The sequence below is a fragment of the Papio anubis genome, chromosome 6 (assembly GCF_008728515.1).
Source record: "Papio anubis isolate 15944 chromosome 6, Panubis1.0, whole genome shotgun sequence".
Lineage (NCBI taxonomy): Eukaryota > Metazoa > Chordata > Mammalia > Primates > Cercopithecidae > Papio > Papio anubis.
Window position 1 is genome coordinate 5,116,859 of NC_044981.1, and position 15,909 is coordinate 5,132,767.

Sequence of the window (15,909 nt, forward strand, 5' to 3'; positions counted from 1 at the left end):
CAACTCTATTTGAAAATGCTTAGAAAATATTTTCTCTTTGGTGAACACTAAACCTCTATGAACTATACAGGGAAGGAAGGCGCCCCAGTGATGCTGATGCTGCAAGTCTCTAGAAGATGCTTGAAGAGCAGGTGCTAACAGACAGGAAATAGTGACACAAAACAAGGTACATTAGAGTTAAAAACCAAAGGGGAGTGGCATACTGCAGAACTACCTATAAGCCAGGGCAGTTTACTGATAGTTATTCTAACTAATGCCTTGCAAATAGGGTCCAGAGGAGTATCTTTATTTAGAACAGCAAAATGGAGAAAAGTACAAAGACAAAAGCAAAATCGGGCTGCCTTTTTGCTCCTGTTTCTGATGTGAAACATCTAAGAAGCCTTGTCAATTGTCTGGGGTAGAAATCCTTTGGTGCTTCTTTGCTGCTCAGACTGTTGAGAGCTATTTGCCCAACCCTACAAACCACCCAGGTTTGTCCATTCTTTCTGGCTCCAGCCAGTCTGGACATAAAAGGCCTCTCAAATCTTTCTGATCTCACCCGGGGGGCAGACAGGGAAATTAGGTTTAATGGGGGCTAGCCCAGAACTTGCTTTCAGCAGAGAGGGAGAGCTTTCAGGGTCAGCTGGCTTTACAGAATCATCTTATATGGAAATAACAGCATTTTATCAAAAGGTAGAAGAATGCCTCTGCTAATTCTGGGATATGACACGATGCATGAAGTTGGAAAGAGATTTGAGACTGACAGACTGGATGGTAATTTTCCAGGGAAGATGTGGTCCAAGAATGTTAAGGAAAGAACAAGTGTATGTCTGGCTTCTACTGAGTGGGCCACAATCATGGGAAATGAGCAAAAGGAGGCTGACTTGCTTATCACGAAAGAAAAACGAGCTGCCACTTCTTGGAATGAGAGTAATCCTTAAGCACTGGGTGAAGGCTAACAAAGGCTGATGTATCTAGAATCCCTCAGGGTTGCCACAATGAAGACGAAGATCTTGCACATTAAGGACAACAAAGGAAGAATGAATGACCTCTGAGGAGAGTTGAAGTGGTCCTTAAATATTATCAGAACAAAACGGGAGGATGACTTAAGACTATCCTTCAGTTTCTACTGACTCAGGAGCCCATGTCCTTGAACTTCTGAGTTTGCTCTAAGGAGCTAGAAGAAGAGCTGGGCGCATGCCAGGCCATGTGACCTTAGACAAGGCTTCCAGATTTCCTGCACCTCGGTTTCTCTACCCAGAAAACCAGATCATTTTTGTCCACAGACTTATTTTAAAAAGCAAAATTTACCAGGGTTATGGGACCAGGGGTGGGGGGTATCATTAGCACCACAGAGGACTCACGTGACTGAAGAAGCCACCCTCTGAAGAATGAGTGGAAAGCAGGGGGAGCGGGTAAGGGTTGCGGGTGGAGAATTTCAGTGTGAGCACTGCCTTTACGGTGTGCATGTCTGGCAGCTGGAAAAGTGGCTGTGGGCTTCCTCACTGGTGGAACCGTGAAGCTGGGATCCATGTGCACCTGGGCAGGTGGGGCTTGGAGTCCAAATCATCAAGTGGAAGAGAGACTTGATATGAAGACTATCACAACTCCATGAAGGTTAATATGTCACGATCCCCATCAGATTTCCATATTCCTTTCATGGTTCATTCCTTCAGGAGGGAGACTGCGGGTGGCCAAAAAGACACCCTGATTTTGGTGGTATAGACCCCGTGACTGAGGTGTATGACCTCAGGGAATATACTTCATGCATTTAGTCAGTCAGTGAAAACTTACTAAGAGCCAGCTCTTAGTAAGGATGTTCTTACATGGGATGTTCTCGATCCTGTGGATAATAACAGCAAGCATTTGCACAACATTTACTATGTGCTAGCATTATCCCAGGGGCTTCGCATATGTTAGGGTACTTGATCCTCACTACCACCCATAAAGTAGGGCTTACTTTCATCTGCAGTTTGCATTAGGCGCTGAGAGGTTAAATATCTTGCTCAGGGTCACATAGCTAGCAGGCTGAGTCAGGACGTGAACACAGACGGGCTGGCCCCAGAGTCCATGCTCTTCCCCACCCAGTGGAGATGATGACAACGACAGGGGAGATCCCTGTCCTCATGCCCCCTGCTGTCTTGCAAAAGAGGGAGAAAACAGACAAGGCCACAAGTAATGTCATAGTAGGTACTGATAAGTGCTGTCAGGAAAACTAAGGCAGGGCAGGGGAGAGACAGTGAGTCTGTTTTATATGGTGTGATCCCAGGGGGGCCCCTATGGGAAGATGAAATCTGAGCACAGGCCTGGGTGGAAGGGGAAGGGAGCTACAGGAACGTCTGGAGGGACTCCTCCAGGTAGGGGGTGCACAGGCATTGAGATGGGAGCAAGTTCATGGAAATAGGGAGAGTGAGGGAGAGGAGAGCAATGGAGGGCCTCTGGGGACCTCAGACGGGCTTCAGGTTTTATGTTAGGGTGCCATGAAGCAAGAGCCTGGAAGGGGTTGAGCGGGGCAGTGGCCCAATCTTTCTTTTGAAAAAGATCACTGTGATGGTGGTGTGTGGAAAACAGACCGTGTGTGGGGTGCAGTGGTAGTGGGGGCACCCGGAGGACAGGTCAGAAGGCTACTACAGCAGCCAGTTACAGAGGACAGTGTGCAAAAATACAGACTCTCCACCTCACCATAGGCTGTTAGTCCAAAGGCACCTTATGCCAGCTTGCAGCCAGATGGCTTGGGGGGCCACTACGCCTTATACCCTAACTACGGTAAAGGCTGCATGTGGATTCAGGAAGAGTCTTGACATGAAAGGGAAGTGAGTAGAAACTTCCTAGCTGCTGCTGTCTAAGTGGTTCTCTGAAGGGATGAGAACGCTTTCATCCCTGAGGTGGTGACAGCATGCTGTTCTGCAAGGTCGCCGTGGAAGCCCTGGCCCCGCAGTGTGTATTCTCCATCAGGAAGGTGCAGTGGACAGGCTGCCCTGGGGAGGGCGCCCTTGCCCTGCACATGCCACTGCTCCAGGGAGTCTGTCCTGGGGGGAGGGGGAATCACTGGGATGTCAGATGAGGGCCAGTTTAGTCTTTTGTTTTTGTTTTTTGTTGAAAGGGTGGTTTGAGCATTTCAAACCAAGAAGTGACACAGACAATTAGATATAGCAGGAGAAATGATGGCACAGATTATTTACAATCCCTCTTTTCTAAGCAGTTTATACTCTGTATAATTTTACGCTAAAGATAAAACCTGCCTGTTTTGCCAACCTCTACACACAGAAAGTGCCAAAGAACAAAATCTTTCTGCGTTTATGCAAAATAAGAACTCAGCTGCTTGTTCTATGCTCCACTGCTAAAGGATCTCATAAAATTCAACCACTGGTGATTGGAAATACCATTGTTCTAGAGTTTTCAAAATGTTTACTCACGTAAATGCCACTCTAAAAATATATATAAATGTACAGATCAGTTTCTTTTCTGAGTACCCTACTATCCTCTGGCTTTAGAGATCATTTCCCAGGACTGTCTGAGTGTGGCAGTTATTCTATTACTAAATAGCTGTAGAACTCAAGGGTGGTTATGAGAATCCAAAATGCTATTCTAGAAAGAACTGTTATGTAGGCAATATAACAAGACCTTTAATCTTGACATAAATTGCAAATTATAGTTTCAAATATTGCTTCTTTTTTGAATTCTGTTTAGAGTCAAGCATGAAGAAGGGTCAGGGAAAGATTATTATCTAATTTAATATCAGCCAAGCTGGCATCTCCTGATGATGCTAAAGAAGCCCTCGCAAAACAGTACAGCATAACTTACAGAAATGGTAAAGGGTTTCCCCCTCCATACTTTATAAACAAATTTCCTGCAAGTAAAAGAGAAACACGAATGGAAGCAGAAATGGAGTTTATTGTGTGATTGCTGCTAAGTCCAAGAGAAACAGTGAAAAGGGTGTTATTTAGAGAGCAAGAAAACCCATCGGTGGACAGTGACTTCAACCTCTGACGTTCTAATTACTCTTGGGGATGTTATCAGACCGCCCAGGAGATCAAGCCGCTGCACATGCTCCACCCACCTCACGAGAATGAGAAAAGCTCTGCCCACCTCACGAGGATGAGAGAAGCCCCGCCCGCCTCACGAGGATGAGAGAAGCCCCGCCCGCCTCACGAGAATGAGAGAAGCCCCGCCCACCTCACGAGAATGAGAGAAGCCCCGCCCGCCTCACGAGAATGAGAGAAGCCCCGCCCACCTCACGAGAATGAGAGAAGCCCCGCCCGCCTCACGAGAATGAGAGAAGCCCCGCCCGCCTCACGAGAATGAGAGAAGCTCCGCCCGCCTCACGAGGATGAGAGAAGCCCCGCCCGCCTCACGAGGATGAGAGAAGCCCCGCCCGCCTCACGAGGATGAGAAAAGCTCCACCCGCCTCACGAGAATGAGAAGCCCCGCCCACCTCACGAGGATGAGAAAAGCTGCACCCGCCTGACGAGAATGAGAAAAGGAAGCACAAGGTGATCCTTGGCACTTCCACGAAATGAAAACACGCCCTCCAGGGTCCTTTATGGGGTCAGCACCCAAGCAGCTGACTTTACACCATCTGCACCTGCAGATGCACCGCCCATGTGGCAACGTAATTCAGGTTCACCCACGATGGTGTCTTCAAGAAAAGGGCCACGTTCTGTTTATCCCGAATTGTGATTAAAAATACTAGGAAAGGGAGAATATATTTATACTCTGAAATATATCCAAGTATACATGTGCAATACATCTTATAAAAACTTAGCTTTCAATAAAAGTAATGCAGAAGTTTCTCATATTTAAAGTATCAGCTTTCCAGAAGGATACACTTCCTGGAAATTCTGGAAAGCTGATATTTTAAGTTCAACTTGAATCTGAAAATATGAGAGTTCACCTTTACATGTCTGTATTAGTACAAGGAACAGAGTTTCATGATCCTGCTCTGTAAATCACCAACACCAAAAGCACTGCTGTCTAAGCAAGGGGGATATGTCAAAGTTTAAAGCTCTTAATGAAAAACCAGTACGTCATTGAACTATCTTACCTGTCGACGAATTACTTCAAGGTCTCTCTTGGCTTTATTCACTAGGGTTTGAATTTCTACAGGATCCTTCACATTTTTATTTTCTCTGAAGGCATCTCTTATCCTCCTGACAGCATATGTTCTAAATGAATTCAGAGGAAAAAAAAAGAAGAGGTGTCAGCGTGTCTGAGACGATGCTTTCAAATGAATTTAAAAGCTTTTCCTTTAGAATTAACTGTCTAATCTTCCCCTATGGATAATCCACTTTGATCTCTGCTCGTGGCGCAGGCAGATCCATTACCATTCTGGGATAACTAAGCAAACAGATTTAGGAAAATAAATCTACTCTCAACAAGCCACATACAAATGGCAAACTGCTACTGAAGAGTTCCTTAGATTATTGGTTCTTTAGCATTATTCACATCTGGCTTCACTCCATTTACATGGATAATTGAACCTTTAGTGTACAGACATAAATCAAGAATTCAGAGGTTAGCTGCAGTGATCCATGATTGTGCTGCTGCACTCCAGCCTGGGCGACAATGCAAGACCCTGTCTTTAAAAAAGGAAGAAAAAAATTCAGAGGTTAAATGATGATCACATTTGCATGTACCCAGATAGTGACCTATGCTTTCCAATCCCTGTCCCATCTTCTGGCTCTCACTTCCCTTTCTGTGGTCCACATTAGGATCCCACCACAGTTGAACCTGTGGAATTAGGCCAACATGCTTTCTTTTCCTCCATCTTGAAAGTGCACACGCCTACCACCCACCCCCAAGCAGACAGATCACTTGCAGTACAGGACAGCAGTTCCACAGCAAGGCTTGCGGATCAGACAGGCTTGGGTTTGTAGCCTTGCTCCAGCTCCTACTGTTTGTGTGAACTTGGGCAAGCTTTTTAACAAAAGGCCATGTCTCCTCATCTGTCAAAAAGGCATAATAATGCTAAGTGCTGCTGGGAGAATTTGGCTTTATAACATGGGTCTGGAATTTGGCCCAAAGCCTGTTATATAGAAAGACTCAATAAATGAAAGCTATTCTTAACACTTGTTACGCCTTAATGCAATTAGTATTCCCTCTCCTCATGCCATAACCTTGCCTTCCTTAGTCCTGCATCTTTACAGTCACACCATAGTGTGTCTACAGAAGGTAGAGTGGTCTGGATAATTAGCCACAACAGACAACTCAGCAGTCCTTAGACATAGTCCCACACTCAGATGGCTATGGTCTATCTCTAGCTCCACCCCATCTACTCCAGAATGAAAGGCACAAGACTAAGGAGAAGCAGACTGAGTCAGACATGTGAGACACCATTTTCTCTATTTTTTTTTTTCTTTTTTAGAGATGGGGTGTCCCTCTGTTGCACAGGCAGTGTCATGATCATAACTCACTACAATCACAAACCCCTGGGCTCAAGTGATCCTCCCGCCTCAGCCTCCACAGTGGCTAGGATTATAGGCACCCACCACCATGCCTGGCTAATTTAAAAAAATTTTGGGGGGGATGGGGACTTGCTGTGTTGCCCAGGCTGGTCTTAAACTCCTGGGCTCAAGCTACCCTGCTGCCTTAGCATCTCAAGGAACTAGGATTACAAGTACACGCCATAGTGCCTGGCTCTCCAGTCTTAATGATCACAGACTGCTCTGCTTTTAACCTTGAGCACCGGTTAAAGAATCCATGTGATGCCGGTGGTAATATTGAGCAATAGAAGAATGGAAATATAGGCAAAGAAATGAGAGGAAGGGAATATCAATTTCCTTGGGAGCAGCGGGGAGCGGGTGTTGGGAGCTCATACAACTTATTGGGAAACTTTATCTTAAAAAGGACAAATTTTGTTTTAGATCAAGTTTTTTAAAGTAAAAAGGCATTTTACATTAAACAATTCAAATGTCAGTCTATTTGCATTTAAGAGCAAGAGTAAAACTAAATCTTATAATATTAGGAATCATAAAGGAGAAGGGAAGAGTTTAGGAACTGGTACTTTCAGAATGTAAGACACTGCTGAGACTTTGATCTTAACCCTCTGTGAACCAGCTGGAGTATTTCAGAGGAGCTGCTGGGTGCTCAGTATCAATCCTAAAGGGCTACAGTGATTGAGCATGGAATCCATGTACTAGCAGCTGCTACATAACTGGGGCTCATTCACTTCTAAAGGGATATGGGAGGATTTTACAAATAGAATACATCAGATACAGACTCTCCTCAGGTGCAGCTGCTAATCTAACAAGATTTTAGATGGCAGCTAGGTAAATTAACAGCAATTTCTGGCACACTTTCTTGCATTGCCTAATGGCTATTTATATAACACAGTATCACTGTTCTTCTTGACACCCACACACTCCTCTAAAGCAGTTTCTCTTTTGGCAATGATGGCAGCAAAGAGGGGACAAAATAATTTAATTCTAATATTTGTTCCATAGGCAAAATTGGTTTACAACATGAATTTACCTCCAGGAATCATCTATTGTTTCAATTTTTCATTTCGTATGCTGCATGGGCTTCTTGGACAAACAAAATGGGCAACAGTAGTCATTGCTAAACTCATTTTTCTAAAAGCTAGTAACTACCTTAGAATAGCTAGGAAAAAAGGAGTACTGTTTGGAATGTAAAGACCTAAGGTCTTCCAAAGTTTAAGGAAATGAGAAAATAGCTTAAAACACTCAACAATTTATATCAACTGAGCTCAAGGTCCAGGGTCCGGATATTCTGCTATGTATTCTTGTTTGTCTCCCCAGCTCTCCAAAGTCCTTACCTAAAGAAAAGAAGCTCTAGATCTTGGACTTCGATGTGTCTAAAGCAATCAAGAGACATGATTCAAATTTTCGATGCACTTTTGAGATGAATGCTGTAATGGTTCCCTCCTCTCTGTCTTGCTCTTTCTGCCCCACTTACAGCACCAAGTGTTATTCTTTGCCCTGAGGGAAAATATTTCACTGGCTCAGAAACGCAAAACTCCTACTGCATGAACAGTTGATTCTTTAGTTGTAAGAATTCTTATTTCAAATGATCACAGCTTGGTGAAAGTCATCACAAATTTGAGTGAATCTTCAAATTTGGTGGGGGGGGCTAATCATCAATTATTTCAATCCTGGCCCTGCCCTGGGTTTTACCATTTTTTTTTTCTTTTTTCTTTCTTTTTTTTTTTTTGTGCAGATTCTGGCTATCAGCCTCTTGACCATACCACTGAGCAAGAACATTTCAAAGAAAAATTTGCAGATGTTGCAGTGAAAATGGCAGCTAGCTGTTACACAATGCCATGCATTAGGATGATCCTAATAAGTCAGGCGCTGTCTGAAATACAGCATGAAAAACTAACACACAAAGGGCAACACAACCAAATACAAAGCAGCAGCCCCACATCCACAGAAACGGCGAGGTGATGATGTTCTCACACACACTGTCCTTTCCACTGTCCTGAAGCTTGGCAGTTTCTTGATGCTTCTTTGCGCAGGAGACTCCCATTGGGCTTTCTTTCTCCACCCCAGCCTTTGCTTCATTCTGTCATTAGATCTCAAGTGCCCACAGGTTCTTTTTACCATTGCAAGCATTATATACTCTTTTCTGAGATTCCTCCACTCACTCCAATTTCCCAGCTGCACAGCAACACAGCAGGCAGTAACGAAAGCTCATTAGTGTTTGAGGTTCTGCTTTACTCTGTCCCCTCAGAGAAACACCAAATGCAGCCATAATCACAGCCTCTGAGCACTTAGAGGCTCCTATCAGCTTTAGCATCCAATGTGTGATGTGGAAACCAGCTAATGTAATGCCTTTCATTTCTGTCATCTTCATCAGCATCTCAAGTGCTGGTTTCTCTGTGTACCCATCCTATAAACACATCGTGCCTTTTCTTGGTCCTCTGCAACCTTAACTCAAGTATCCTAGGAACAATAAAAAGCTCAGTCCTTTCTACTGGTCTCTGTGGGGCAAACTCATCTACCTCCGACGACTTGGAAGGACACATCCTCCACCTACTTGCCTTAACTGAAATGTGCAAGGGGAAGCTGCTAAATTCTAGCATGTCCCCATATTCCACAGGGCCCAGAGGAGGGTGCTGGTGTATTCCGGGAGCTTGCTGCTGCTTCCAGATCACTGATTCACCCCTATGCATCTTTGAGGCCACGCCATCTGACAATACTGTGTTGCATGCCTCCATGACATTGTTACTTGTTAATTTCTGGAGGTCAAGTCTTCATATTCAAGTCTTAATGTCTAAAGAGCACTCATTGCAATACACAGGCCATCAGTTTTAGGTTTCTTTTTTTAGAGACAGGGTTTCACTGCCACCCAAGCTGAAGTGCAATGGCGCTATTATAGCTCTCTGTAGCCTCAAACTCCTGGGCTCAAATGACCGTTTCCGCCTCACCCTCCCAAGTAGCTGGGAATAGAGCAGCACGCCACCACGACCCGCTAATTTTTATTTTGTAGAGACAGGGTGTCACTATGCTGCCCAGGCTGGTCTCAAACTCCTGACTTCTAGGGAGCCTCTCGCTTTGGCCTCTCAAAGTGTGGGGATTACAGGTGTGAGCCACGGTGTCTGGCATAGCTACTCCTTCCTAAGCTCCTTTGTGGGCTCATCTCATTCTGCTGCCCTTTATACGCTGTATTCTCTAGGGCACATATGTGAACCATTTTTCTTATTTATAAGATCTCTGCCAGTAATTGCACCTGTCAAAGGCTTCACCTGCCATATAGATGCCATTGGCTACCAATATTTCTCTAGTCCAGACCTTCCTTCTGAGGTCAAAATCCATATACCCAATTGCCTTTTGGACTTGTCAACTAAAATATAGACTCTTCCAGTGAACACATTCAAAACTGAAGTGCCCGGCTGGGCGAGGTGGCTCATGCCTGTAATCTCAGCACTTTGGGAGGTTGAGGTGGGCGGATCACATGGTCAGGAGTTCGAGAACAGCCTGGCCAACATGGTGAAACCCCATCTCTACTGAAAATATAAAAATTAGCCAGGCATGGTGGCGCATGTTTGTAATCCCAGCTACTCGGGAGGCTGAGACAGGAGAACTGCTTGAACCTGGAGGCAGAAGTTGCAGTGAGCCAAGACCATGCCATTGCACTCCAGCCTGGGCTACGGGTCAAGACAATATCTAAAAACAATAACAACAACAACAACAACAACAACAAACTAAAAACAACTGAAGTGCTCATGATGACCAGTATTTCCTTCCTCAGGTAGGAGAACCTTCATGTAGTCAACTGCCCAAATCAAATACTTAAGAGACTCATCCTAAATTCTTTCCTTTCCCAGAACTCCCTATATGCAACCAATCATAAATCTTCCAATGTTAACTTTCCACATCCCTTCTAAATCACCTTTACTTCTCCAACTCCTCAGTCCCAATCTTGGCTCAGGCTCTTCTCTCTCAAAGTAATTTAACAGTCTTGGGGTTATGGTGTGTGTATGTGTGTGGTGTATAACAAAATGGATCATGATGCCTATGGAGAGGAAGCTCAAGGATCATTTGAAGGTCACACGGACGCTAGGTATGTAACAGAGTGAAGAAGAGCAGAAAGCTGCTTTCTGATAATGTGAGCTCCTGGTACAAAGTAAGCCCCATGTAGCAGGAACTTTAATCTTTCTGGCTCACCACTGTATGTGTCTGGCACAGAGCAGATATTCAATACATGTTTAATGAATAAATGAGCTTATCAAAATACCATAGGCAATATCAAAAAGAACTTCAAGAAAAACATCAATAATCAATAATGAAAACAAAACCATGAAAAAAGGGTTTGCAGCAAAAAGATTAAAACAACTTCTAGAAGGCAATGATTACAAAATTCACAATTAGAATTTATTCAAGAAATACATACTAAATGCCTACTATGTAAGCATTATGCCAGGAGCTGGGAATATGGTGGAGAATAACTAGGGTGCTGGTCTCAGGTTCGGTGGGTGACGAGATCTGTAGATAAAGAGATGATATAAGAAATAGAAGCCATTCCAAGTTAACACAAAGGGCCCGAGGGGACTGATTTGAGGTAATGGAGTGGTCCTTCTCTTGAATGTGGCGGTGTTTTCACATGCCCTTAGGTTTGTCAAATCACTGAACTGTACACTTAAAATGGATGCACTTTATTGTATATAAATTATTCCTCAGTAAGTTGACTATTAAAGTAAATTTAAAAAAAAGTATAGAAGTTATATTACATTTGCCCACTTTTAAGAACAGCAAAACGAGAAAACACAAAAGAAAGATTAGAATGCTAGAGAATATGTACCTGGCTGACAGAAGCAATAACACTGAATCAAAGAAAACAGAAGACAAACTAGAAATTCAAATACAAAGCATGGAAAAATTAAATATGTTGGTGAGAAACATGTATTAAAAAAACCTTCAGAATAGGGCAAAGGTGTATAACCTATGAATAATAAGTGTGAACAAACTGAACTGCATAGGCAATTAAATTTATAATGGAAGGAAATGTCCCAGAAGTGATTATAAAAAATTGAGAAGACTCACCACTGAAATTTAACAACCAGAGGACAATGCCAAGATATTTACTTATAAAACCCTGGACTCCAAGGTTAAGAGAAAGAATACTTTAAGGACAAAGAAAGAACTTTAAGCAGTTAATATCGAATGGAATACAGATAAGCACATCCTCAGATACCTATTTTCAAATCTTCAAAGAAAAGGGCTGCTTTCCACAGTCATTTGCATTGCTGTTTTAAGGGTACAATAGGATAACAAAAGAATATCATCAATTAATGATACACACACCATGCACAGAGCAGTGTGCTAAGTACCTGATACATATTGATCTCATTTAATCCTCACAAACTACAACTCAGAAAGATTTAAAAAATGTAGGCCAAGATCTCGCATGTCTGGTAAGTGGCAGAGCTGGGTTCTGAACCCAGCTGACTCTAGAGCCTGTGATTTTCAACCCTAGGCTATTCCTCCTCCACAGGTCGATAACCCCCATCCAATCTTTGTTAAGTACTTGGTATAAAGCCGAGTGGTTGTCCATTTGAAGAGGCATTTAAAAAAATTGTCTCTGGCATCACAAAGCTTAAAAAGGTCATCTAACCTTTCAACTCTGCTTCAAGTGTTCCTACAAATAGTTCAGCACCAAACATGTCTTCAGAAAAGCAAATGGATGAGAGCATTTCAACGGAAAGAACTATTAATAAAAGCACTAGGTGAAATAATTGAGTTTAATTGTTTTAAAAAGGAGGAGGGCAACCAATGGAGGCTTGTGCAGTGGGAAGTGAAATTACCATGAGAAAATCCATTTTGGAGATCAAAGCTTCGGGTTTTTGGGCAGTTGTAAATAAAACCTATTACACACTTCCCTATTAAAATTCCCAAATGGTTTTCCATTATCTTGAGATAACGATCAACTGCATTGGCATGGATGGCCTACAGGACTCTCTGGATTCCTGCTCATCTCTCCTACTCCATCGAGCAGCTTCCAGCAAGGACCACCAACTCTGGCCATCCTGGAAGACTTGCAGTCTCCCGGGTCTTCTCTCCTGGAGGCCTGCTATTTCTCCACACATGGAGTGTCCTTTTCCAGCTGGATTCTTGGCTAACTCCTATTCCTCTTTAAAGATCTAAGCCAGTTAGAAACATATGACAAAATATTAATATCCTTAGAATACAAACAGCACATATAAATTGAGTAGAAAGACAATAAGACCACAGTAAATAAGTGGCATAAAACAATAACTCACAAGAGACCAGAGAGTGATATAATAGACAGATATAGATGTGTGAATGTTCAGCCTCAGTCACCATCAGACAAATGAAAATTTAAATGAGGCATCATTTTGTGTCCACCAAATTACCTGAAGTTTTTGAAAAGACAAAGGGACAGGTACACCCTGCTGGTGTGAGCACGAACTGGTACTTCCTGTGAAGAAAACAGTATACTAATGGATGGATACTGATGTTCTTAATATTTTACCCAGTAATCTACTTTTAGGGATCTATCCTACAGAAATAACCTGAAATATGCAGAGATATACAGAATGATGTTCATTTTAGATTTATAAGCATTAAAAATAGAAACTACCTAAGTTTTCAATAATAGAGAATTGGCTACATAAATTATGAAATTATGTAGCTTTAAAAACAGATGTTTCACCCAGGCACGGTGGCTTCCGCCTATAATCCCCAGCACTTTGGGAGGCCGAGGTGGGTGGATCACCTGAGGTCAGGAGTTCGAGAGCAGCCTGACCAACACGGTGAAACCCTATCTGTACTAAAAATACAAAACTTAGCCAGGGATGGTGGTGCATGCCTGTAATCCCAGCTACTCAGGAGGCTGAGGCAGGAGAACCACTTGAACCTCAGAGGCGAAGACTGCAGTGAGCCGAGATTGCGCCACTGCACTCCAGTCTGGGCAACAAGAGTCAAACTGTCTCAAAAAATAGGCCAGGTGCTGTGGCTCACACCTATAATCCCAGCACTTTGGGAGGCTGAGGCAGGAGGATCACCTGAGATTGGGAGTTTGAGACCAGCCTGATCAACATGGGGAAACCCTGTCTCTACCAAAAATACAAAATTAGCTGGGCGTGGTGGCGGGCACCTGTGGTCCCAGCTGCTTCGGAGGCTGAGGTAGGAGAATGGTGTGAACCTGGGAGGCAGAGTTTGCAGTGAGCCGAGAATGTGCCACTGCACTCCAGCCTGGCCAACAGAGCAAGACCCCAAATCAAAAAAAAAAAAAATGTTTTAAAAAAACATAAAGTCACAGGTAAAAAAGGTGTAAGGTGGAAAATCATTCTCCCTCTCATTCCTGTCCCTTAAACAACCAGTTCTCTCTAGATGCTATTACAGTTGTCAGTTTCTTTTACAGCTTTCTGGAGACATTAGGTTCATATTAAAATCTGTTTGTGTACATTTTTTTTCTTTCACAAATGGTAGCATTCTAAACATACTGTAGACTTTTAACTTTTAAATGAAAATCTATCTTAGTGATCATTTGATAACACAAATAAAGGTGACCAGTTTTAAAGACGGTTATATCCTATTATACAGATGAACTAGAATTCATTCGGGTAGCCCTTTATTAACAGATGTTTCGGTTGTCTCCAATTGTGCTACCACAAACAATGCGGTAATCAGCATCCTTGCGTACGGTAGCATCCCGTGCATATCTATGTGTGGGATGGATTCTCTAAAGTGGAACTGATAGTTCAAAGATAGATAAATATTTTACTGGGCAAAATATTATAAAAATTATACATTATAAGGCTATTTTCCTCATAGGAAGCACAAGTTTATGTCCCCAACATCTCTGCCAACACAGTGCATCATCGAACTTTTTGATCTTTGCTAATCAATCTAATAGGTGAAAAACAGTACTTCATTTTACTTTTAATTGCCTTTCTCTCATTATGTATGATGTCCACCACATTGTCCCAAGTCTATTTGTACTTCTGTTTATATCCTTTGCCTCTTCTTAACTGAGTGATTGGTCTTTCGAATGGATTTGTAAGGAGGTCTTTAAGAAGCTAGCCTTTTGTGTAGAGTTACAATATTCATTCTGGTTTGTTGCCATTTGGCTATGTTTATGGTGCTTTTTATTTTTGTGATGTAGAAATGTTCACTTTTTGTGTGGTCAGGTGTATCAAATTTTGTGTTACGGCTTCTGTTCATATGTATAAAAGCCTACCCTACTGTGAGATTTAAACAAATATTCATCCATGTGTTCTCGAGAACTTAATTTTTCATGTTTAACTCTGGTCTTTCCGGAGTTTGTTTTGGTGGAAGTTGTTGAATATGAATCTAACTTCACCATCCATTGTTAACATTTTTCTTTTTTGAGATGGAGTTTCGCTCTTGTTGCCCAGGCTGGAGTGCAATGGCGTAATCTCAGCTCACGGCAACCTCCGCTTCCTGGGTTCAAGCGATTCTCCTGTCTCGGCCTCCTGAGTAGCTGGGATTATAGGCATGGGCCACCACGCCCAGCTAATCTATTCTGTATTTTTAGCAGAGACGGGGTTTCTTCATGTTGGTCAGGCTGGTCTCAAACTCCCGACCTCAGGTGATCCGCCCACCTCAGTCTCTCAAAGTGCTGGGATTAGAGGCGTGAGCCATTGCGCCTGGCCCATTGTTAAGTTTTTAAAAGTGAAAGATACAATTTGATATTTGGGATGATCTCAATTATGGAAAATATATGTGTAGGAAAAATTAGAAGGAAATATGACAGCATGTTAACGATAATTACTTTTGGTTATTGAAATTTATGCCTCCTAAATTACTACAATAACTGTTATTTCTTAATGATTTTAAAGTACCTATTGATATAATAGAAATCAGTAATATACCACAATAAGGAAACATCAGTAGTACAGAGGGCTCAAATTGTGTGAGAAGAGAATGGGGAAGGGTATATACAATTAGATCAACACATATAAGCAGGTGAGATATATGATGAGGAATTAAACCCTGGTGAAAAGAAGAGGGGTTGGATTAAGAAGTATTTATTTGATAAAGACAAAGGCTCTATGAGTATATTTTTAGACCGTTTATTTTGAGGCAACAATGGGACAAGGTGGACATGTCCAATAGGCTACCAGAAATAAAGTTTTGGAGCTCAGGTGAGAAGGTTCAGACTGGCAATAAACCTGAAAATCAGGGACAAGGAAGTGTGAGGCAACACCATGGGGTAAGAAGAGCTTGTTCTGATGAAAGCCATAGAATGGGAAGAGGCATTAGCCTTGGAAGGAGCCCTGGAGAAATCATAATATTTAAGAGCAGGCAGAGAAGGATCTATGAAACGAGAGGGAGCAAGAAGGGTCAACCTAGAAGCTGGAAAGCTAGAATAATCACAGGAGACAAGGCAGCAAATTTTACAGAGAGTAGATAAGATTGTTAGGATGTCAGTGATTTTTGCAAAAAACCCCACCAGCTTAGGAACACCAGAAATAGGAACGCTTTG

The 15,909-nt window shown here is 42.7% G+C and overlaps 1 protein-coding gene across 5 annotated transcripts in view; it reads right to left on the bottom strand.

The window, feature by feature from the left end:
* LYRM4 (LYR motif containing 4) overlaps nucleotides 1-15,909 on the bottom strand; it is a 156,212-nt gene that overhangs the window by 107,067 nt on the left and 33,236 nt on the right. For 4 of the 5 annotated variants that reach the window (XM_003897000.4, XM_021936592.2, XM_017957543.3 and 1 more), the window contains exon 2: nucleotides 5,024-5,144. In XM_003897000.4, the coding sequence (XP_003897049.1) occupies nucleotides 5,024-5,144 (121 nt within the window). Of the gene's footprint in view, nucleotides 1-5,023; nucleotides 5,145-7,753; nucleotides 9,918-15,909 lie in introns of those variants that run through there. The other variant, XM_021936593.2, reaches the window with a different exon arrangement.